This window comes from Oncorhynchus masou, unplaced genomic scaffold (assembly GCF_036934945.1).
Source record: "Oncorhynchus masou masou isolate Uvic2021 unplaced genomic scaffold, UVic_Omas_1.1 unplaced_scaffold_1582, whole genome shotgun sequence".
Classification (NCBI taxonomy): Eukaryota; Metazoa; Chordata; class Actinopteri; order Salmoniformes; family Salmonidae; genus Oncorhynchus; species Oncorhynchus masou.
In genome coordinates, this window is record NW_027005892.1 from 56,467 (window position 1) to 81,643 (window position 25,177).

Consider the following 25,177-nt stretch of genomic DNA (forward strand, 5'->3'; position numbering starts at 1 on the left):
ATTAGAATAGATCATTACAATAGAATGGCCCGCCCTGTTCTTCATTCACAATTGGTGATTACATAATTATTCATTGTTCGCTTCCCCTCACTCATCAACTCCCCCATACTTTACTTAATTTATTTAATTTGTTGTTATATGTGTGAAATTAGTTTTGGTATAGTTTAGGTTCAGTTTTCAGGCAAATGTGGAGTGATTATCAGCTGGGCAGTGGAGTGGAGCAGGCCCTACTGTTGGGAGAAGGAGTGGAGCAGGCCCTACTGTTGGGAGAAGGAGGGGCAACAGGCCCTACTGTTGGGAGAAGGAGTGGAGCAGGCCCTACTGTTGGGAGAAGGAGGGGCAACAGGCACTACTGTTGGGAGGAGGGGCAACAGGTCCTACTGTTGGGAGAAGGAGTGGAGCAGGCCCTACTGTTGGGAGAAGGAGTGGAGCAGGCCCTACTGTTGGGAGAAGGAGTGGAGCAGGCCCTACTGTTGGGAGAAGGAGGGGCAACAGGCCCTACTGTTGGGAGAAGGAGTGGAGCAGGCCCTACTGTTGGGAGAAGGAGTGGAGCAGGCCCTACTGTTGGGAGAAGGAGTGGAGCAGGCCCTACTGTTGGGAGAAGGAGTGGAGCAGGCCCTACTGTTGGGAGAAGGAGGGGCAACAGGCACTACTGTTGGGAGGAGGGGCAACAGGTCCTACTGTTGGGAGAAGGAGTGGAGCAGGCCCTACGGTTGGGAGAAGGAGGGGCAACAGGCCCTACTGTTGGGAGAAGGAGTGGAGCAGGCCCTACTGTTGGGAGAAGGAGTGGAGCAGGCCCTACTGTTGGGAGAAGGAGGGGCAACAGGCACTACTGTTGGGAGGAGGGGCAACAGGTCCTACTGTTGGGAGAAGGAGTGGAGCAGGCCCTACGGTTGGGAGAAGGAGGGGCAACAGGCCCTACTGTTGGGACAAGGAGTGGAGCAGGCCTTACTGTTGGGAGAAGGAGGGGCAACAGGCCCTACTGTTGGGAGAAGGAGGGGCAACAGGCCCTACTGTTGGGAGAAGGAGGGGCAACAGGCCCTACTGTTGGGAGAAGGAGTGGAGCAGGCCCTACTGTTGGGAGAAGGAGTGGAGCAGGCCCTACTGTTGGGAGAAGGAGTGGAGCAGGCCCTACTGTTGGGAGAAGGAGGGGCAACAGGGGAAAACCTTTCCAAAATATGACATGCCTTCTTAAAACTGGTTATAACTCCAGTTCTGTTGTTGATATTAAGACTTAAAGACTTAAAACGTGGCAGAGTAATATAAAATGACTGCTTTAGCAGTTCTAGTGTTTAGGATAAAAGTAATGAATAAAAAGTCAAATCCAAATTCTGTTATCTATCTGGAATAACACCAGGAATACATACCAGGAAACAATAATAACTGTGCAAAGAATATATACCAGGAATAATCCCACGCCTGCCTGCCCATCCCTCTGGCCATGCAGTCATACGACCTCCACCTCCATCACCCTCTACCCCTACCCCCTACCCTCTACCCCCTACCCCCTACCCCCACCACTACCCTCTACCCCCTACCCCCACCACTACCCTCTACCCCCTATCCCCACCACTACCCCCTAACCCTACCCTCTACCCCTACCCCACCCCCTACCCCTACCCTCTACCCCCTACCCCCTACACTCTACCCCACGCCCTCCCTCTACCCCCTACCCCCACCCCTACCCCTACCCTCGACCCCCTACCCCCTACCCTCTACCCCACCCCCTACCCCTACCCCCACCCCCTACCCCCTACCCTCTACCCCTACCCCCTACCCTCTACCTCACCCCCTCCCCCTACCCCTACCCACTACCCTCTACCCCTACCCTCTACCCCTACCCCCTACCCCCTACCCCTACCCCCCTACCCTCTACCCCTACCCCCTACCCTCTACAACTACCCACCCCCTACCCCTACCCCCTACCCTCTACCCTTACCCTCTACCCCTCCCCCTACTGCTACCCCCTACCCTCTACCCTCTACCCTCTACCTCCTACCCCTACCCCCTACCCTCTACCACTACCCCCTACCCCCTACATTCTACCCCTACCCCCTACCCTCTACCCCCACCCCCTACCCCCTCCTCTCTCTCTCTCTCTGCACCACTGTTTATCTCCCTGCTCCACTCTGTGGTGATTCAGGCTGAAAACAAAAAGGGAAGTGTTATGTTTTCTGTTTCTGGCCGTGCTGCTCTGCTCTGGGCTGGACACACACACACACACACACACACGCACACACGCACACACGCACGCACGCACACACACACACACACACGCACGCACGCACGCACGCACGCACGCACGCACGCACGCACGCACACACACACACACACACACACACACACACACACACACACACACACACTGCTGACCTTGTGTTCTCCTTGCAGCCTGTTGGTTTTCGAACAGGCAATTCCCCTGTGGAGGATTCAGAAGGCCAAGATTAAAATGGCCGCAAATGCATTCCAAATGGCACCCTTCCTAGTGCACTACTTTCGACCAGGACCAATAGGGACCAGCTCTCATCAAAAGTAGTGCATTATGTAGTGAATATGCTACCATTTGGGACGCAGACATCAGCTCTGCAGTGGTGGAGAGATGCACAGAGAACAGCAGTACAGGATGTTCTGTCCCCAAACAGAGGCTATTTCTGACTTCTGACAAGGGAGCTTTTGAACAAAAAGCTAGCCTCTCCTGGTTGTGTCTGGGGTTTTGGGGGTTTTCCAAGGTGAACCAAACCGTAATAAGATAAAAAGGTGTCTTAGGTATCCGGGATTTCAGGGCGAATTTGAGGAAAGTCCTCCTCGGAGGCTTGTCGGCTCTGTGCTTAGTTATATCAGGAACATCTAATCCTCTATAGTGGTTCTTTTGAAGTAGTGTCCCTGCGTCCTATTTGAAGAGATTGGTAGTCAAGTTTTGTCGGTTTCTTCCCAACTGTATGAGGAAATAGTCATTACACTGTAAAATGGGCACATCCGGTTCATTGTTTCAATTTGTGCGAAGTGTCCTGGCATTATTTACATTTTTACATATATTCATCAAAAGGAAATGCAACAATGGTTTGAAATCAGAATGATTTAAAATAAGCATACAATATGAAATAAACAGATCATACAGAACAGACTGACAGATTAGTTCTCAGTATGGTCCATTCATTCCCCACTAACTCCCCTGTCTGTCAGTATGGTCCATTCATTCCCCACTAACTCCCCTGTCTGTCAGTATGGTCCATTCATTCCCCACTAACTCCCCTGTCTGTCAGTATGGTCCATTCATTCCACTAACTCCCCTGTCTGTCAGTATGGTGCATTCATTCCCCACTAACTCCCCTGTCTGTCAGTATGGTCCATTCATTCCCCACTAACTCCCCTGTCTGTCAGTATGGTGCATTCATTCCACTAACTCCCCTGTCTGTCAGTATGGTCCATTCATTCCACTAACTCCCCTGTCTGTCAGTATGGTGCATTCATTCCCCACTAACTCCCCTGTCTGTCAGTATGGTCCATTCATTCCACTAACTCCCCTGTCTGTCAGTATGGTCCATTCATTCCACTAACTCCCCTGTCTGTCAGTATGGTCCATTCATTCCACTAACTCCCCTGTCTGTCAGTATGGTCCATTCATTCCACTAACTCCCCTGTCTGTCAGTATGGTCCATTCATTCCACTAACTCCCATGTCTGTCAGTATGGTCCATTCATTCCACTAACTCCCATGTCTGTCAGTATGGTGCATTCATTCCACTAACTCCCCTGTCTGTCAGTATGGTCCATTCATTCCCCACTAACTCCCATGTCTGTCAGTATGGTCCATTCATTCCACTAACCACCATGTCTGTCAGTATGGTGCATTCATTCCACTAACCACCATGTCTGTCAGTATGGTGCATTCATTCCACTAACTCCCAGGTCTGTCAGTATGGTCCATTCATTCCCCACTAACTCCCCTGTCTGTCAGTATGGTCCATTCATTCCCCACTAACCACCATGTCAGTCAGTATGGTGCATTCATTCCCCACTAACTCCCATGTCTGTCAGTATGGTGCATTCATTCCCCACTAACTCCCATGTCTGTCAGTATGGTGCATTCATTCCCCACTAACTCCCCTGTCTGTCAGTATGGTGTATTCATTCCCCACTAACTCCCCTGTCAGTCAGTATGGTCCATTCATTCCCCACTAACTCCCCTGTCAGTCAGTATGGTGCATTCATTCCCCACTAACTCCCATGTCTGTCAGTATGGTCCATTCATTCCCCACTAACCACCATGTCAGTCAGTATGGTGCATTCATTCCACTAACTCCCCTGTCTGTCAGTATGGTCCATTCATTCCCCACTAACCACCATGTCAGTCAGTATGGTGCATTCATTCCACTAACTCCCATGTCTGTCAGTATGGTGCATTCATTCCACTAACTCCCCTGTCAGTCAGTATGGTCCATTCATTCCCCACTAACCACCATGTCAGTCAGTATGGTGCATTCATTCCACTAACTCCCCTGTCAGTCAGTATGGTGCATTCATTCCACTAACTCCCCTGTCAGTCAGTATGGTGCATTCATTCCCCACTAACTCCCCTGTCTGTCAGTATGGTGCATTCATTCCCCACTAACCACCCTGTCTGTCAGTATGGTCCATTCATTCCCCACTAACCACCATGTCAGTCAGTATGGTGCATTCATTCCACTAACTCCCCTGTCAGTCAGTATGGTGCATTCATTCCCCACTAACTCCCCTGTCTGTCAGTATGGTGCATTCATTCCCCACTAACTCCCCTGTCTGTCAGTATGGTGCATTCATTCCCCACTAACCACCCTGTCTGTCAGTATGGTCCATTCATTCCCCACTAACCACCATGTCAGTCAGTATGGTGCATTCATTCCACTAACTCCCCTGTCAGTCAGTATGGTGCATTCATTCCACTAACTCCCCTGTCAGTCAGTATGGTGCATTCATTCCCCACTAACTCCCATGTCAGTCAGTATGGTGCATTCATTCCCCACTAACTCCCATGTCAGTCAGTATGGTGTATTCATTCCCCACTAACTCCCCTTTCTCTCCTCTCCACAGCTCTCCACAAAGACATGGGCTCTTGTCGCGCGGCGACCATCACCGGCACCCTATCCCGCATCTCTCTGAATGACGAGGAGGATGAGAAGGGTCCCGAGGGGCTCAACTACTCCACCTTACCCGGCAACATCATCTCCAAGGTGATGATCCAGCAGCCCGGCATGCACATGGGCCCCATGGGGGACATGGGTGAGGGCTGCCTGGGCGACAGCGTGTCCGACATGCGCCGCACCGTCTACCTGTGCACCGATGATGCTCTCCGTCAGTCCGACCAGGATATGGGCGGGCACGGGCATGGCGGGATGGGCAGTGGCCACGACATGGGCAGCATGGGTGGTATGGGCGGTATGGGCGGACATTCACCCCAAGGCCAGATGATGGAGACAGACTACATTGTGATGCCACGAGCTTCGGCGGCGGCAGCAGGATCTGGGAACTGTAACACACTTCCCACTCTCCTGAAGGACGATAGCTCCACCAAGATGAACATGGGCCTGGGCATGGGAGATACGCTGCCCCATGATAGGATGATGCAACACTACAAGATGGCACCGGACTTCAGCATGAGCCCGACGGGGATGGGTGGGATTGGGGTCATGGAGCACATGAACATGGGGGTGAACATGGATCAGAACCTACAGCAGCAGTATGGGTCAGGAGGAGGACAGGAACACATGCAGCAGAACCTGCCCTTTGAACCCCGAACCGCTGTCAAGAACTTCCTGGCTGAGATGGAAGAGACTGGAGGGCTGTCGAGGAGCGAGACGGGATCCACCATATCCATGAGCTCCTTAGAGGTAGGCTGGCGTGGAGAAGACTGTTGAAGTGTTTGATAATCTTAGAGGTAGGCTGGAGTGGAGAAGACTGCTGAAGTGTTGGATAACCTTAGAGGTAGGCTGGAGAAGAGAAGACTGTTGAAGTGGTGGATAACCTTAGAGGTAGGCTGGAGAAGAGAAGACTGTTGAAGTGGTGGATAACCTTAGAGGTAGGCTGGAGAAGAGAAGACTGTTGAAGTGGTGGATAACCTTAGAGGTAGGCTGGAGAAGAGAAGACTGTTGAAGTGGTGGATAACCTTAGAGGTAGGCTGGAGTGGAGAAGACTGTTGAAGTGTTGATTTGACCTTAGAGGTAGGCTGGAGTGGAGAAGGCTGTTGAAGTGTTGATTTGACCTTAGAGGTAGGCTGGAGAAGAGAAGACTGTTGAAGTGGTGGATAACCTTAGAGGTAGGCTGGAGAAGAGAAGACTGTTGAAGTGTTGGATAACCTTAGAGGTAGGCTGGAGAAGAGAAGACTGTTGAAGTGTTGGATAACCTTAGAGGTAGGCTGGAGAAGAGAAGACTGTTGAAGTGGTGGATAACCTTAGAGGTAGGCTGGAGAAGAGAAGACTGTTGAAGTGTTGGATAACCTTAGAGGTAGGCTGGAGAAGAGAAGACTGTTGAAGTGTTGGATAACCTTAGAGGTAGGCTGGAGAAGAGAATACTGTTGAAGTGTTGGATAACCTTAGAGGTAGGCTGGAGAAGAGAAGACTGTTGAAGTGGTGGATAACCTTAGAGGTAGGCTGGAGAATAGAAGACTGTTGAAGTGTTGGATAACCTTAGAGGTAGGCTGGAGAAGAGAAGACTGTTGAAGTGGTGGATAACCTTAGAGGTAGGCTGGAGAAGAGAAGACTGTTGAAGTGGTGGATAACCTTAGAGGTAGGCTGGAGAAGAGAAGACTGTTGAAGTGTTGGATAACCTTAGAGGTAGGCTGGAGAAGAGAAGACTGTTGAAGTGGTGGATAACCTTAGAGGTAGGCTGGAGAAGAGAAGACTGTTGAAGTGGTGGATAACCTTAGAGGTAGGCTGGAGAAGAGAAGACTGTTGAAGTGGTGGATAACCTTAGAGGTAGGCTGGAGAAGAGAAGACTGTTGAAGTGTTGGATAACCTTAGAGGTAGGCTGGAGTGGAGAAGACTGTTGAAGTGGTGGATAACCTTAGAGGTAGGCTGGAGTGGAGAAGACTATTGAAGTGTTGGATAACCTTAGAGGTAGGCTGGAGAAGAGAAGACTGTTGAAGTGGTGGATAACCTTAGAGGTAGGCTGGAGAAGAGAAGACTGTTGAAGTGGTGGATAACCTTAGAGGTAGGCTGGAGTGGAGAAGACTGTTGAAGTGGTGGATAACCTTAGAGGTAGGCTGGAGAAGAGAAGACTGTTGAAGTGGTGGATAACCTTAGAGGTAGGCTGGAGAAGAGAAGACTGTTGAAGTGTTGGATAACCTTAGAGGTAGGCTGGAGAAGAGAAGACTGTTGAAGTGGTGGATAACCTTAGAGGTAGGCTGGAGAAGAGACGACTGTTGAAGTGGTGGATAACCTTAGAGGTAGGCTGGAGAAGAGAAGACTGTTGAAGTGGTGGATAACCTTAGAGGTAGGCTGGAGAAGAGAATACTGTTGAAGTGTTGGATAACCTTAGAGGTAGGCTGGAGAAGAGAAGACTGTTGAAGTGGTGGATAACCTTAGAGGTAGGCTGGAGAAGAGACGACTGTTGAAGTGTTGGATAACCTTAGAGGTAGGCTGGAGTGGAGAAGACTGTTGAAGTGGTGGACAACCTTAGAGGTAGGCTGGAGAAGAGAAGACTGCTGAAGTGTTGGATAACCTTAGAGGTAGGCTGGAGTGGAGAAGACTGTTTTTTTATTTTTTTTATTTTATTTTACCTTTATTTAACCAGGTAGGCTAGTTGAGAACAAGTTCTCATTTACAACTGCGACCTGGCCAAGATAAAGCATAGCAGTGTGAACAGACAACACAGAGTTACACATGGAGTAAACAATTAACAAGTCAATAACACAGTAGAAAAAAAGGGGAGTCTATATACAATGTGTGCAAAAGGCATGAGGAGGTAGGCGAATAATTACAATATTGCAGATTAACACTGGATTGATAAATGATCATGTACAGGTAGAGATATTGGTGTGCAAAAGAGCAGAAAAGTAAATAAATAAAAACTGTGGGGATGAGGTAGGTGAAAATGGGTGGGCTATTTACCAATAGATTATGTACAGCTGCAGCGATCGGTTAGCTGCTCAGATAGCTGATGTTTGAAGTTGGTGAGGGAGATAAAGGTCTCCAACTTCAGCGATTTTTGCAATTCGTTCCAGTCACAGGCAGCAGAGTACTGGAACGAAAGGCGGCCGAATGAGGTGTTGGCTTTAGGGATGATCAGTGAGATACACCTGCTGGAGCGCGTGCTACGGATGGGTGTTGCCATCGTGACCAGTGAACTGAGATAAGGCGGAGCTTTACCTAGCATGGCCTTGTAGACGACCTGGAGCCAGTGGGTCTTGCGACGAATATGTAGCGAGGGCCAGCCGACTAGAGCATACAAGTTGCAGTGGTGGGTAGTATAAGGTGCTTTAGTGACAAAACGGATGGCACTGTGATAAACTGCATCCAGTTTGCTGAGAAGAGTGTTGGAAGCAATTTTGTAGATGACATCGCCGAAGTCGAGGATCGGTAGGATAGTCAGTTTTACTAGGGTAAGCTTGGCAGCGTGAGTGAAGGAGGCTTTGTTACGGAATAGAAAGCCAACTATTGATTTGATTTTCGATTGGAGATGTTTGATATGGGTCTGGAAGGAGAGTTTGCAGTCTAGCCAGACACCTAGGTACTTATAGGTGTCCACATATTCAAGGTCGGAACCATCCAGTGTGGTGATGCTAGTCGGGCATGCGGGTGCAGGCAGCGATCGGTTGAAAAGCATGCATTTGGTTTTACTAGCGTTTAAGAGCAGTTGGAGGCCACGGAAGGAGTGTTGTATGGCATTGAAGCTCGTTTGGAGGTTAGATAGCACAGTGTCCAATGACAGGCCGAAAGTATATAGAATGGTGTCGTCTGCGTAGAGGTGAATCAGGGAATCGCCCGCAGCAAGAGCAACATCATTGATATATACAGAGAAAATAGTCGGCCCGAGAATTGAACCCTGTGGCACCCCCATAGAGACTGCCAGAGGACCGGACAGCATGCCCTCCGATTTGACACACTGAACTCTGTCTGCAAAGTAATTGGTGAACCAGGCAAGGCAGTCATCCGAAAAACCGAGGCTACTGAGTCTGCCGATGAGAATATGGTGATTGACAGAGTCAAAAGCCTTGGCAAGGTCGATGAAGACGGCTGCACAGTACTGTCTTTTATCGATGGCGGTTATGATGTCGTTTAGTACCTTGAGTGTGGCTGAGGTGCACCCGTGACCGGCTCGGAAACCAGATTGCATAGCGGAGAAGGTACGGTGGGATTCGAGATGGTCAGTGACCTGTTTGTTGACTTGGCTTTCGAAGACCTTAGATAGGCAAGGCAGAATGGATATAGGTCTGTAACAGTTTGGGTCCAGGGTGTCTCCCCCTTTGAAGAGGGGGATGACTGCGGCAGCTTTCCAATCCTTGGGGATCTCAGACGATATGAAAGAGAGGTTGAACAGGCTGGTAATAGGGGTTGCGACAATGGCGGCGGATAGTTTCAGAAATAGAGGGTTCAGATTGTCAAGCCCAGCTGATTTATACGGGTCCAGGTTTTGCAGCTCTTTCAGAACATCTGCTATCTCGATTTGGGTAAAGGAGAACCTGGAGAGGCTTGGGCGAGGAGCTGCGGGGGGGCCGGAGCTGTTGGTTGAGGTTGGAGTAGCCAGGCGGAAGGCATGGCCAGCCGTTGAGAAATGCTTGTTGAAGTTTTTAATAATCATGGATTTGTCGGTGGTGACCGTGTTCCCTAGCCTCAGTGCAGTGGGCAGCTGGGAGGAGGTGCTCTTGTTCTCCATGGACTTCACAGTGTCCCAGAACTTTTTGGAGTTGGAGCTACAGGATGCAAACTTCTGCCTGAAGAAGCTGGCCTTAGCTTTCCTGACTGACTGCGTGTATTGGTTCCGGAGTGTTGATTTAACCTTAGAGGTAGGCTGGAGAAGAGAAGACTGTTGAAGTGTTGGATAACCTTAGAGGTAGGCTGGAGAAGAGAATACTGTTGAAGTGTTGGATAACCTTAGAGGTAGGCTGGAGAAGAGAAGACTGTTGAAGTGTTGGATAACCTTAGAGGTAGGCTGGAGAAGAGAAGACTGTTGAAGTGTTGGATAACCTTAGAGGTAGGCTGGAGAAGAGAATACTGTTGAAGTGTTGGATAACCTTAGAGGTAGGCTGGAGAAGAGAATACTGTTGAAGTGTTGGATAACCTTAGAGGTAGGCTGGAGAAGAGAAAGACTGTTGAAGTGTTGGATAACCTTAGAGGTAGGCTGGAGAAGAGAAGACTGTTGAAGTGTTGGATAACCTTAGAGGTAGGCTGGAGAGGAGAAGACTGTTTAAGTGTTGGATAACCTTAGAGGTAGGCTGTAGTGGAGAAGACTGTTGAAGTGTTGGATAACCTTAGAGGTAGGCTGGAGAAGAGAATACTGTTGAAGTGTTGGATAACCTTAGAGGTAGGCTGGAGAAGAGAAGACTGTTGAAGTGGTGGATAACCTTAGAGGTAGGCTGTAGTGGAGAAGACTGTTGAAGTGTTGGATAACCTTAGAGGTAGGCTGGAGAAGAGAAGACTGTTGAAGTGTTGGATAACCTTAGAGGTAGGCTGGAGTGGAGAAGACTGTTGAAGTGTTGGATAACCTTAGAGGTAGTCTGGAGAAGAGAATACTGTTGAAGTGTTGGATAACCTTAGAGGTAGGCTGGAGAAGAGAAGACTGTTGAAGTGGTGGATAACCTTAGAGGTAGGCTGGAGAAGAGAAGACTGTTGAAGTGTTGGATAACCTTAGAGGTAGGCTGGAGAAGAGAATACTGTTGAAGTGTTGGATAACTTTAGAGGTAGGCTGGAGTGGAGAAGACTGTTGAAGTGGTGGATAACCTTAGAGGTAGGCTGTAGAAGAGAAGACTGTTGAAGTGGTGGATAACCTTAGAGGTAGGCTGGAGAAGAGAAGACTGTTGAAGTGGTGGATAACCTTAGAGGTAGGCTGGAGAAGAGAAGACTGTTGAAGTGGTGGATAACCTTAGAGGTAGGCTGGAGTGGAGAAGACTGTTGAAGTGTTGGATAACCTTAGAGGTAGGCTGGAGAAGAGAAGACTATTGAAGTGTTGGATAACCTTAGAGGTAGGCTGGAGAAGAGAAGACTGTTGAAGTGGTGGATAACCTTAGAGGTAGGCTGGAGAAGAGAAGACTGTTGAAGTGTTGGATAACCTTAGAGGTAGGCTGGAGTGGAGAAGACTGTTGAAGTGGTGGATAACCTTAGAGGTAGGCTGGAGTGGAGAAGACTGTTGAAGTTTTGGATAACCTTAGAGGTAGGCTGGAGTGGAGAAGACTGTTGAAGTGGTGGATAACCTTAGAGGTAGGCTGGAGAAGAGAAGACTGTTGAAGTGGTGGATAACCTTAGAGGTAGGCTGGAGAAGAGAAGACTGTTGAAGTGGTGGATAACCTTAGAGGTAGGCTGGAGAAGAGAAGACTGTTGAAGTGGTGGATAACCTTAGAGGTAGGCTGGAGAAGAGAAGACTGTTGAAGTGGTGGATAACCTTAGAGGTAGGCTGGAGTGGAGAAGACTGTTGAAGTGTTGATTTGACCTTAGAGGTAGGCTGGAGTGGAGAAGGCTGTTGAAGTGTTGATTTGACCTTAGAGGTAGGCTGGAGAAGAGAAGACTGTTGAAGTGGTGGATAACCTTAGAGGTAGGCTGGAGAAGAGAAGACTGTTGAAGTGGTGGATAACCTTAGAGGTAGGCTGGAGAAGAGAAGACTGTTGAAGTGGTGGATAACCTTAGAGGTAGGCTGGAGAAGAGAAGACTGTTGAAGTGGTGGATAACCTTAGAGGTAGGCTGGAGAAGAGAAGACTGTTGAAGTGGTGGATAACCTTAGAGGTAGGCTGGAGAAGAGAAGACTGTTGAAGTGGTGGATAACCTTAGAGGTAGGCTGGAGAAGAGAAGACTGTTGAAGTGTTGGATAACCTTAGAGGTAGGCTGGAGTGGAGATGGCTGTTGAAGTGTTGGTTTAAGTAAATAAAGGTTTTGTTTGTTGTTATGTTCCACTGAGAAATTGTGGCAGAGGTAAATACAGAATTAATGTCTAGCTGTGTTCAAGTGAGAAGATCGTCACGTTGTTGCCGTAAAATAAAATGGGCTTATATTGTCATGTTTAGAATGTTATTTAGTGTTCATTAATATAATTATAATTTCTATAGTATTCAGAAGTTAATGACCCCTCATGTTAACAGACTGTCTAATTATCCGCAATATGTTTGTTTTGTCTTCAGAGAAGAAAATCTCGCTACCAAGATCTGGACTTTGAAGTAAGTCAATTTACTGGTTGGCAAAGTGCATGCTTCAGGCTTTTGTTGTTACACTGAGTATTTGTGTTCGCCCTACCCTTTAATTGACTATTGTTGTTACACTGAGCATTTGTGTTTGCCCTACCCTTTAATTTACTACTGTTGTTACACTGAGCATTTGTGTTTACCCTACCCTTTAATTTACTACTGTTGTTACACTGAGCATTTGTGTTTACCCTACCCTTTAATTTACTACTGTTGTTACACTGAGCATTTGTGTTTACCCTACCCTTTAATTTACTACTGTTGTTACACTGAGCATTTGTGTTTACCCTACCCTTTAATTTGACTACTACCTTGTGTAGCACTTAAGCTTATTGGAGTAACATGGTTTTGACACATAACAGATGTATTGATGTGTGGCGTAGTTAAAGTAAAAGCAACGCTGTCAATCTAAAACCGTACAGGGCCGCCAGCAAATCTCCCCTGCTCATGTAGTTCCCCTCCATCTCCGACATACATCCATTGGCTATGAGTTGATTTGAAAACTGTTTCGCTTTATGAGGTCACATGCACATTTCACACCTGACTTCTGCACTTTTTCTATGGTAAATATGACATTGGCTGACAGCCCAAGACATACATGTCTCACTGCACTTTTGTGGGTTTATTCCATTTCTCCATCAAATTTGTGTCATCTGACTATTCTGCATAAATGCAAAAGGTAGATTTGATAATAAAATTGGCCATAAATGTAATTACTCAACTGGCTTACATTATATGCAAAAAAATCATTAAAAGACATTGGCCCCTTTAATATGTCTCAGGCTTGCCGTAATACCAGTGGCAGATTAAATGCTATTCAGAAAGGTGCACTGGTTGGAGAGGATAATTCATTGCATTATAATCTCCATCCTATTATTGGCTTTGATTTCCAAACCAAAACGAACCACTTGCCATTGCAGAAAGTCATGCACACCAGGAAAAGACACATGGAGCTGTTCCAAGAACTGAATCAGAAATTTCAAACCCTGGATCGATTTCAAGACATACCAAATATGGGCAGCATGGTGAGTAATAATATCAGGAACAGGAAATCAGCAGTAACAGGAAATGGTGAAGGAGGGAGATGATTGGTCAGCGGTCGTCTGTTGTAGACCAATTACAGAGCAGGAGAAGATCCAGGTGGGGTTATTGGTTGAAGCTGGTGGTTGTCGACCAATTAGAGTACAAAACAAGATAAAGTCAGGATATATAGTATTTTTTAGATGTCCATTCGCTCAGCAACACACGTAGTGAGTCATTGAGCAAATGAACAGATCCAGTGACATGGCCCTATACCTAGCAGGCCTGCCAGCTGCTACTGGTGAGGGGGTTCAGTGACATGGCCCTATACCTAGCAGGCCTGTCAGCTGCTACTGGTGATGGGGTACAGTGACATGGCCCTATACCTAGCAGGCCTGCCAGCTGCTACTGGTGAGGGGGTTCAGTGACATGGCCCTATACCTAGCAGGCCTGCCAGCTGCTACTGGTGATGGGGTTCAGTGACATGGCCCTATACCTAGCAGGCCTGCCAGCTGCTACTGGTGAGGGGGTTCAGTGACATGGCCCTATACTTAGCAGGCCTGCCAGCTGCTACTGGTGAGGGGGTTCAGTGACATGGCCCTATACCTAGCAGGCCTGTCAGCTGCTACTGGTGAGGGGGTTCAGTGACATGGACCTATACCTAGCAGGCCTGCCAGCTGCTACTGGTGAGGGGGTTCAGTGACATGGCCCTATACCTAGCAGGCCTGCCAGCTGCTACTGGTGATGGGGTTCAGTGACATGGACCTATACCTAGCAGGCCTGCCAGCTGCTACTGGTGAGGGGGTTCAGTGACATGGCCCTATACCTAGCAGGCCTGCCAGCTGCTACTGGTGAGGGGGTTCAGTGACATGGACCTATACCTAGCAGGCCTGCCAGCTGCTACTGGTGAGGGGGTTCAGTGACATGGCCCTATACCTAACAGGCCTGTCAGCTGCTACTGGTGAGGGGGTTCAGTGACATGGCCCTATACCTAACAGGCCTGCCAGCTGCTACTGGTGATGGGGTTCAGTGACATGGCCCTATACCTAGCAGGCCTGCCAGCTGCTACTGGTGAGGGGGTTCAGTGACATGGCCCTATACCTAGCAGGCCTGCCAGCTGCTACTGGTGAGGGGGTTCAGTGACATGGCCCTATACCTAGCAGGCCTGCCAGCTGCTACTGGTGAGGGGGTTCAGTGACATGGCCCTATACCTAGCAGGCCTGCCAGCTGCTACTGGTGAGGGGGTTCAGTGACATGGCCCTATACCTAACAGGCCTGCCAGCTGCTACTGGTGATGGGGTTCAGTGACATGGCCCTATACCTAGCAGGCCTGCCAGCTGCTACTGGTGAGGGGGTTCAGTGACATGGCCCTATACTTAGCAGGCCTGCCAGCTGCTACTGGTGAGGGGGTTCAGTGACATGGCCCTATACCTAACAGGCCTGTCAGCTGCTACTGGTGATGGGGTTCAGTGACATGGCCCTATACCTAGCAGGCCTGCCAGCTGCTACTGGTGAGGGGGTTCAGTGACATGGCCCTATACCTAGCAGGCCTGTCAGCTGCTACTGGTGATGGGGTTCAGTGACATGGCCCTATACCTAGCAGGCCTGTCAGCTGCTACTGGTGATGGGGTTCAGTGACATGGCCCTATACCTAGCAGGCCTGCCAGCTGCTACTGGTGAGGGGGTTCAGTGACATGGCCCTATACCTAGCAGGCCTGCCAGCTGCTACTGGTGATGGGGTTCAGTGACATGGCCCTATACCTAGCAGGCCTGCCAGCTGCTACTGGTGAGGGGGTTCAGTGACATGGCCCTATACCTAGCAGGCCTGTCAGCTGCTACTGGTGATGGGGTTCAGTGACATGGCCCTATACCTAGCAGGCCTGTCAGCTGCTACTGGTGATGGGGTTCAGTGACATGGCCCTATACCTAGCAGGCCTGCCAGCTGCTACTGGTGAGGGGGTTCAGTGACATGGCCCTATACCTAGCAGGCCTGCCAGCTGCTACTGGTGATGGGGTTCAGTGACATGGCCCTATACCTAACAGGCCTGTCAGCTGCTACTGGTGATGGGGTTCAGTGACATGGCCCTATACCTAGCAGGCCTGCCAGCTGCTACTGGTGAGGGGGTTCAGTGACATGGCCCTATACCTAACAGGCCTGTCAGCTGCTACTGGTGATGGGGTTCAGTGACATGGCCCTATACCTAGCAGGCCTGCCAGCTGCTACTGGTGAGGGGGTTCAGTGACATGGCCCTATACCTAGCAGGCCTGTCAGCTGCTACTGGTGATGGGGTTCAGTGACATGGCCCTATACCTAGCAGGCCTGTCAGCTGCTACTGGTGATGGGGTTCAGTGACATGGCCCTATACCTAGCAGGCCTGCCAGCTGCTACTGGTGAGGGGGTTCAGTGACATGGCCCTATACCTAGCAGGCCTGCCAGCTGCTACTGGTGATGGGGTTCAGTGACATGGCCCTATACCTAGCAGGCCTGCCAGCTGCTACTGGTGAGGGGGTTCAGTGACATGGCCCTATACCTAGCAGGCCTGCCAGCTGCTACTGGTGAGGGGGTTCAGTGACATGGACCTATACCTAGCAGGCCTGTCAGATGCTACTGGTGATGGGGTTCAGTGACATGGCCCTATACCTAGCAGGCCTGCCAGCTGCTACTGGTGAGGGGGTTCAGTGACATGGCCCTATACCTAGCAGGCCTGCCAGCTGCTACTGGTGAGGGGGTTCAGTGACATGGCCCTATACCTAGCAGGCCTGCCAGCTGCTACTGGTGAGGGGGTTCAGTGACATGGCCCTATACCTAACAGGCCTGTCAGCTGCTACTGGTGAGGGGGTTCAGTGACATGGCCCTATACCTAGCAGGCCTGCCAGCTGCTACTGGTGAGGGGGTTCAGTGACATGGCCCTATACCTAGCAGGCCTGCCAGCTGCTACTGGTGAGGGGGTTCAGTGACATGGCCCTATACCTAGCAGGCCTGCCAGCTGCTACTGGTGATGGGGTTCAGTGACATGGCCCTATACCTAACAGGCCTGTCAGCTGCTACTGGTGATGGGGTTCAGTGACATGGCCCTATACCTAGCAGGCCTGCCAGCTGCTACTGGTGAGGGGGTTCAGTGACATGGCCCTATACCTAACAGGCCTGTCAGCTGCTACTGGTGATGGGGTTCAGTGACATGGCCCTATACCTAGCAGGCCTGCCAGCTGCTACTGGTGAGGGGGTTCAGTGACATGGCCCTATACCTAGCAGGCCTGTCAGCTGCTACTGGTGATGGGGTTCAGTGACATGGCCCTATACCTAGCAGGCCTGTCAGCTGCTACTGGTGATGGGGTTCAGTGACATGGCCCTATACCTAGCAGGCCTGCCAGCTGCTACTGGTGAGGGGGTTCAGTGACATGGCCCTATACCTAGCAGGCCTGCCAGCTGCTACTGGTGATGGGGTTCAGTGACATGGCCCTATACCTAGCAGGCCTGCCAGCTGCTACTGGTGAGGGGGTTCAGTGACATGGCCCTATACCTAGCAGGCCTGCCAGCTGCTACTGGTGAGGGGGTTCAGTGACATGGACCTATACCTAGCAGGCCTGTCAGATGCTACTGGTGATGGGGTTCAGTGACATGGCCCTATACCTAGCAGGCCTGCCAGCTGCTACTGGTGAGGGGGTTCAGTGACATGGCCCTATACCTAGCAGGCCTGCCAGCTGCTACTGGTGAGGGGGTCAGTGACATGGCCCTATACCTAGCAGGCCTGCCAGCTGCTACTGGTGAGGGGGTTCAGTGACATGGCCCTATACCTAACAGGCCTGTCAGCTGCTACTGGTGAGGGGGTTCAGTGACATGGCCCTATACCTAGCAGGCCTGCCAGCTGCTACTGGTGAGGGGGTTCAGTGACATGGCCCTATACCTAGCAGGCCTGCCAGCTGCTACTGGTGAGGGGGTTCAGTGACATGGCCCTATACCTAGCAGGCCTGCCAGCTGCTACTGGTGAGGGGGTTCAGTGACATGGCCCTATACCTAACAGGCCTGTCAGCTGCTACTGGTGAGGGGGTTCAGTGACATGGCCCTATACCTAGCAGGCCTGCCAGCTGCTACTGGTGAGGGGGTTCAGTGACATGGCCCTATACCTAGCAGGCCTGCCAGCTGCTACTGGTGAGGGGGTTCAGTGACATGGCCCTATACCTAGCAGGCCTGCCAGCTGCTACTGGTGAGGGGGTTCAGTGACATGGCCCTATACCTAGCAGGCCTGCCAGCTGCTACTGGTGATGGGGTTCAGTGACATGGCCCTATACCTAGCAGGCCTGCCAGCTGCTACTGGTGATGGGGTTCAGTGACATGGCCCTATACCTAACAGGCCTGTCAGCTGCTACTGGTGAGGGGGTTCAGTGACATGGCCCTATACCTAGCTTGCCTGCCAGCTGCTACTGGTGAGGGGGTTCAGTGACATGGCCCTATACCTAACAGGCCTGTCAGCTGCTACTGGTGAGGGGGTTCAGTGACATGGCCCTATACCTAGCAGGCCTGCCAGCTGCTACTGGTGATGGGGTTCAGTGACATGGCCCTATACCTAACAGGCCTGTCAGCTGCTACTGGTGAGGGGGTTCAGTGACATGGCCCTATACCTAGCAGGCCTGCCAGCTGCTACTGGTGAGGGGTTCAGTGACATGGCCCTATACCTAACAGGCCTGTCAGCTGCTACTGGTGAGGGGGTTCAGTGACATGGCCCTATACCTAGCAGGCCTGCCAGCTGCTACTGGTGAGGGGGTTCAGTGACATGGCCCTATACCTAGCAGGCCTGCCAGCTGCTACTGGTGAGGGGGTTCAGTGACATGGCCCTATACCTAACAGGCCTGCCAGCTGCTACTGGTGATGGGGTTCAGTGACATGGCCCTATACCTAGCAGGCCTGCCAGCTGCTACTGGTGAGGGGGTTCAGTGACATGGCCCTATACTTAGCAGGCCTGCCAGCTGCTACTGGTGATGGGGTTCAGTGACATGGCCCTATACCTAGCAGGCCTGCCAGCTGCTACTGGTGAGGGGGTTCAGTGACATGGCCCTATACCTAACAGGCCTGTCAGCTGCTACTGGTGAGGGGTTCAGTGACATGGCCCTATACCTAGCAGGCCTGCCAGCTGCTACTGGTGATGGGGTTCAGTGACATGGCCCTATACCTAGCAGGCCTGCCAGCTGCTACTGGTGAGGGGGTTCAGTGACATGGCCCTATACCTAGCAGGCCTGTCAGCTGCTACTGGTGATGGGGTTCAGTGACATGGCCCTATACCTAGCAGGCCTGCCAGCTGCTACTGGTGAGGGGTTCAGTGACATGGCCCTATACCTAGCAGGCCTGCCAGCTGCTACTGGTGAGGGGGTTCAGTGACATGGCCCTATACCTAGCAGGCCTGCCAGCTGCTACTGGTGATGGGGTTCAGTGACATGGCCCTATACCTAGCAGGCCTGCCAGCTGCTACTGGTGATGGGGTTCAGTGACATGGCCCTATACCTAGCAGGCCTGTCAGCTGCTACTGGTGAGGGGGTTCAGTGACATGGCCCTATACCTAGCAGGCCTGTCAGCTGCTACTGGTGAGGGGGTTCAGTGACATGGCCCTATACCTAGCAGGCCTGCCAGCTGCTACTGGTGAGGGGGTTCAGTGACATGGCCCTATACCTAGCAGGCCTGTCAGCTGCTACTGGTGATGGGGTTCAGTGACATGGCCCTATACCTAACAGGCCTGTCAGCTGCTACTGGTGATGGGGTTCAGTGACATGGCCCTATACCTAACAGGCCTGTCAGCTGCTACTGGTGATGGGGTTCAGTGACATGGCCCTATACCTAACAGGCCTGTCAGCTGCTACTGGTGATGGGGTTCAGTGACATGGCCCTATACCTAGCAGGCCTGCCAGCTGCTACTGGTGAGGGGGTTCAGTGACATGGCCCTATACCTAGCAGGCCTGCCAGCTGCTACTGGTGATGGGGTTCAGTGACATGGCCCTATACCTAACAGGCCTGCCAGCTGCTACTGGTGATGGGGTTCAGTGACATGGCCCTATACCTAGCAGGCCTGCCAGCTGCTACTGGTGAGGGGGTTCAGTGACATGGCCCTATACCTAGCAGGCCTGCCAGCTGCTACTGGTGAGGGGGTTCAGTGACATGGCCCTATACCTAGCAGGCCTGCCAGCTGCTACTGGTGAGGGGGTTCAGTGACATGGCCCTATACCTAACAGGCCTGTCAGCTGCTACTGGTGAGGGGGTTCAGTGACATGGCCCTATACCTAGCAGGCCTGCCAGCTGCTACTGGTGAGGGGGTTCAGTGACATGGCCCTATACCTAACAGGCCTGTCAGCTGCTACTGGTGAGGGGGTTCAGTGACATGGCCCTATACCTAGCAGGCCTGCCAGCTGCTACTGGTGAGGGGGTTCAGTGACATGGCCCTATACCTAGCAGGCCTGCCAGCTGCTACTGGTGAGGGGGTTCAGTGACATGGCCCTATACCTAGCAGGCCTGCCAGCTGCTACTGGTGAGGGGGTTCAGTGACATGGCCCTATACCTAGCAGGCCTGCCAGCTGCTACTGGTGATGGGGTTCAGTGACATGGCCCTATACCTAACAGGCCTGCCAGCTGCTACTGGTGATGGGGTTCAGTGACATGGCCCTATACTTAGCAGGCCTACTTCTCAACCATATTGAAGGAGAAGGTCCAAGGTCCCTCCACTCGGACAAGGATGCAAGGAATCGAGAAAAGGATCTTGCTTGGCTCTCTTTACCACCACCCAGCAAATTAGTGTTCATCCATTCAAATCCAGATGTGTATCATTCAAGAGACCAGACATGGTCATTCAGGATTGATCACTACTGAGTGAATGCTTTCTGCATTGCTTTCTGCACTGTAACCTGGGAAATTGGCCTGTTGACCAAAACACACTCAGGCCTATTGTTGTGTGAGAATAGTGTCAGCTCTGCGGCATGCAAGTAGGCAGGCAGGCAGTTAGCCCCTCGGCCTGCCATGTCATGTAATCTTCTCTCTCTTCTCTCACATTTCAATCAGCCCCACTGCACAGTGTAATTCTCTGCTTGTTGCTTAGTAACCACCACAAGGACATTTATATAGAAAACTACATCCCTTTGTTTTTCTTTTTTTTCTTCTATAATAAATGTACTGCAGTGCAGGCTGGGCTGGCTGATTAAATGTACTGCAGTGCTGGCTAGGCTGGCTGATTAAATGTACTGCAGTGCTGGCTAGGCTGGCTGATTAAATGTACTACAGTGCTGGCTGGGCTGGCTGATTAAATGTACTGCAGTGCTGGCTAGGCTGGCTGATTAAATGTACTGCAGTGCTGGCTAGGCTGGCTGATTAAATGTACTACAGTGCTGGCTAGGCTGGCTGATTAAATGTACTGCAGTGCTGGCTAGGCTGGCTGATTAAATGTACTGCAGTGCTGGCTAGGCTGGCTGATTAAATGTACTGCAGTGCTGGCTAGGCTGGCTGATTAAATGTACTGCAGTGCTGGCTAGGCTGGCTGATTAAATGTACTGCAGTGCTGGCTAGGCTGGCTGATTAAATGTACTGCAGTGCTGGCTAGGCTGGCAGATTAAATGTACTGCAGTGCTGGCTAGGCTGGCTGATTAAATGTACTGCAGTGCTGGCTGGGCTGGCAGATTAAATGTACTGCAGTGCTGGCTAGGCTGGCTGATTAAATGTACTGCAGTGCTGGCTAGGCTGGCTGATTAAATGTACTGCAGTGCTGGCTAGGCTGGCAGATTAAATGTACTGCAGTGCTGGCTAGGCTGGCTGATTAAATGTACTGCAGTGCTGGCTAGGCTGGCTGATTAAATGTACTGCAGTGCTGGCTAGGCTGGCTGATTAAATGTACTGCAGTGCTGGCTAGGCTGGCAGATTAAATGTACTGCAGTGCTGGCTAGGCTGGCAGATTAAATGTACTGCAGTGCTGGCTAGGCTGGCTGAATAGCTGGCAGGCTCCAGAGCTACAGACAACATTAGTGACCATTGTGTGTTCCCTGACTGCATAGTAACAGCTCTGATAGCTCGCTGTCCTATTTGACTCCCTACTAGTCTCTTTGTGAGTGTCAGTGAGAGTACATCCAGATTATGGGAACAGAACGGCACACAGTCAGACACAGTGGAAGCTCGTCCTCTGGTCCCTCTTCACCGTTATTCAGCTGGAAGGGAACACACTATTCATTTGATTTCTTCCATGATATAATCTAACCATATTATTCACAGTTGAGATACTTACCATTACCTTTTGTCACTTACACTTCTCATAGAACCATTACACCATTAATATGCTCTACCAGAACATTAGTTGAGGTGATCAATGCATAGAGGCACTACAGCACGATTCAAAGTCTCTGCATAATCCATTGTTTTGCTACACTTTATAATAACTTTCATGGATAATCCATTATAACTTTCATATTAATGTTTATAAATGTTTTAAAGTGATGAAATTCAAATGTATTTATAAACATTTTATGCATGCTTATTCATTAATATTATTAACCAATGTTACCCAATGTTTAAGAAGAAGAACTGTAACCAGTGACAGTGAGGCATGCTCCCTTCTAATTAATAACCCTCACATATCCCTGTATGTATTTATCCCTGACCCTATCCTATATATTAAATATAAAGTACATGTGGTATAACATATAGTAACAATTTATAGTGAACCATGTTTAGTGACTGTAAGGCATGCTACCTGCTATGTCCCTGTCCATGTCTGCTGCTAACCTGTCCCTGTCCCTGTCCTCCCAAGGACAAGGCCATGGCCAACAAGAACCCCTGGGAGAGCTACAACCCAGCCTGCGAGTACCAGAACTACGCCAGTATGAATGCACTAGACCCTGACCCCAAGGACTCTCTGGAGATGACCGCAGCAGAGTGGGAGAAGTGTGTCAATCTCCCCTTAGACGTCCAGGAAGGAGACTTCCAGACAGAGGTCTGATCTGATCTGATCTAAACAAACCAGGAAATGAGTCCAAAATGGCACCCTATTCCCAATGAAGTGCACTACTTATGACCAGGTCCTATAGGCCTCTTTTTCACCAGTACCCAAAGGGCTCTTTTGAACAGGACTAATAGGGCTCTGGTCAAAAGTAGTGCACTATATAGGGAATAGGGTGAAATTTTGGATGCACTCCAGGAAGGAGACTTCCAGGAAGTAAAAACCAGGAAGAGGAAAACCAGGAGAAAAATGATAACCAGGACATGGAGGAAAGGGGAAAGGATGTATTTTGCACTGAAAAAATGGACAGACTGTCCTAACAGCCTTGGCCTAGTACATATCTGGATTCTAAAGGAGGATGACAAGGACATGATGTGCCAATACCATTTAAGAGGAAAACACAGAGGACAGGAGGAAAAAAATACAACAAAAAATACAACAAAAATCATCAGTGTTACTTTTTGTATTCTCACTAGTGTACTTAGTGCAGCGGGCCAGCCAGGTGGGTGTACAATATTTACCATCACGTGTTTCAGAGTACCCATGGTAAGAAGAATTGGTTTCAAAAAGGTGAAAATCTTTCTAGATGAATAAACCTCAAAAGCTAAATGAAGACATAATACAATGTCAATCCCAGCTTCGTTGGGTCCAGTTTTATATTTCACAAAACTGGACCCTGGAAGCACAATGTATATATTTATGCAGGTTTTTAAAAAGTTTATAACAAGTCTGTTTGGCCATTACTATACTTTTTACTTTATAATATAAAAAATATATATGAGCGAGAGTGGCAGGCAAAGAGGATTTTTCTGTCATATAAAAATGAATGTTTGTCAAAGCTACATTCTTCATTGCTTTAAATGCAATAAAGGTAATACTCACTTTTATATGAATAATATATTTCACAAACTTTAATACTGCAGAATCTTGCTTGAAGAATCTCGGCTAAAACTCTCTCATCTGCAGCCCTGTATAAAATATTTAAAAATGAAAAATGTTGTATGGTGTAAATAAACTTTTGTCTACATATGTTTTACTTGTGCCAATTTATTTTAATGAGAAAAAAATGCCAACTTGATCAAGCGTTATAGCGTTATAAAATGTTAACATTTGAACAAGGAATGTAAATAAAAGAGGAAATATGTTCGTACTGCTTCAGAGAACGTGTCAAGTCTATCTGGTGGTCATGCCTTTGTCAGATGTATTGCTCTTTAAACCAACAGGTTCTCCTCAGAAGCCCCGTTTATACCTTGTGCTAACATTTTTTATTTAACTAGGCAAGTCAGTTAAGAACAAATTCTTATTTTCAATGACGGCCTAGGAACAGTGTGTCGTTCTGCTTGTTCAGGGGCAGGAGGACAGATTTGTATCTTGTCAGCTCAGGGGTTTGAGCATGCACCCTTCCGGTTACTAGTCCAACGCTCTAACCACTAGGCTACCCTGCCGCCCCATGTGTCCTTTGTTCTGATCTTTTCCACATTCTGATTGTGCCCAAATCTTTTGACAGGTGTAGACATTATAAAGACTCATTGTGATCTTATTGTGATCAGATCTTCCTGACCAATTCCAGAGGCAGTCGGGGTGCATTGTGTCTGGATATCTTACAAGTGTAGACAGATCTGAAATCATTGACAGGTGGCATGATTGACTTATGGCACAACATGTCTTAAAACAAATGCATGTATCTTATTTTGAAAAACTATTTGTGAAATAATTTACATACAAGTATACCTGTTTACATTGCAGACACTGTGGATGGATCAGAGACATTTTAATACCATGTGTAGATGCGACAAACCTTGATCAGATAGTGATGGGTATCATATTGATCAGATCACGAAACCTACATGCTAGTGCAAGGTGTAAACAAGGCTTATTAAGATGTATTGCATCTGGTTCTGCCATTTTTGCTTTGTTTTTGACCTTCCATTAACAAACCCACATTAGGTTGGACAGAACGAACAGAATGAACAGAACCTACATGTGAAATGAAAGAAGTTAGGCTTACACTTCATACAATATTCCATCCATATCGTGGAAGTTCAGCATGATAGAAATGTAAAGGCAAAGTTCCCAGCGTTAGCGGAGACTTGGAAATGGGGATACCTCGTCAGTTGTCCAAATGTATTCAACTGAAATGTGTCTTCTGCATTTAACCCAACCCCCCCGAATCAGAGTGATGCGGGGGGGGGGCTGCCTTAGTCAACATCCACGTCTTCAGCGCCCAGGAAACAGTGGGTTAACTGCCTTGCTCAGTGGCAGAAAGACAGATTTTTACCTTGTCAGCTAGGGGCTCTGACCCAGCAGCCTTCTGGTTACTGGCCCAACTCTCTAACCACTAGTCTACCTATCTGCTGGTTACTGGCCCAACGCTCTAACCACTAGTCTACCTTTCTGCTGGTTACTGGCCCAACGCTCTAACCACTAGTCTACCTATCTGCTGGTTACTGGCCCAACGCTCTAACCACTAGGCTACCTATCTGCTGGTTACTGGCCCAATGCTCTAACCACTAGGCTACCTACCTGCTGGTTACTGGCCCAACTCTCTAACCACTAGGCTACCTATCTGCTGGTTACTGGCCCAACGCTCTAACCACTAGGCTACCTATCTGCTGGTTACTGGCCCAATGCTCTAACCACTAGGCTACCTACCTGCTGGTTACTGGCCCAACTCTCTAACCACTAGGCTACCTATCTGCTGGTTACTGGCCCAACGCTCTAACCACTAGGCTACCTACCTGCTGGTTACTGGCCCAACTCTCTAACCACTAGGCTACCTATCTGCTGGTTACTGGCCCAACGCTCTAACCACTAGGCTACCTATCTGCTGGTTACTG

At 49.5% G+C, this 25,177-nt stretch overlaps 1 protein-coding gene across 1 annotated transcript in view; it reads left to right on the forward strand.

Moving 5' to 3' along the window:
* Positions 1-23,493, forward strand: part of LOC135531407 (adhesion G protein-coupled receptor B3-like) — a 59,243-nt gene extending 35,750 nt beyond the window's left edge. The window contains exons 10-13 of the mRNA XM_064959445.1: positions 5,070-5,866; positions 12,301-12,336; positions 13,281-13,385; positions 22,152-23,493. Of these exons, the coding sequence (XP_064815517.1) occupies positions 5,070-5,866; positions 12,301-12,336; positions 13,281-13,385; positions 22,152-22,340 (1,127 nt within the window). The 3' untranslated portion in view covers positions 22,341-23,493. The remainder of the gene's footprint in view (positions 1-5,069; positions 5,867-12,300; positions 12,337-13,280; positions 13,386-22,151) is intronic.
* Positions 23,494-25,177: the final 1,684 nt, after the last annotated feature.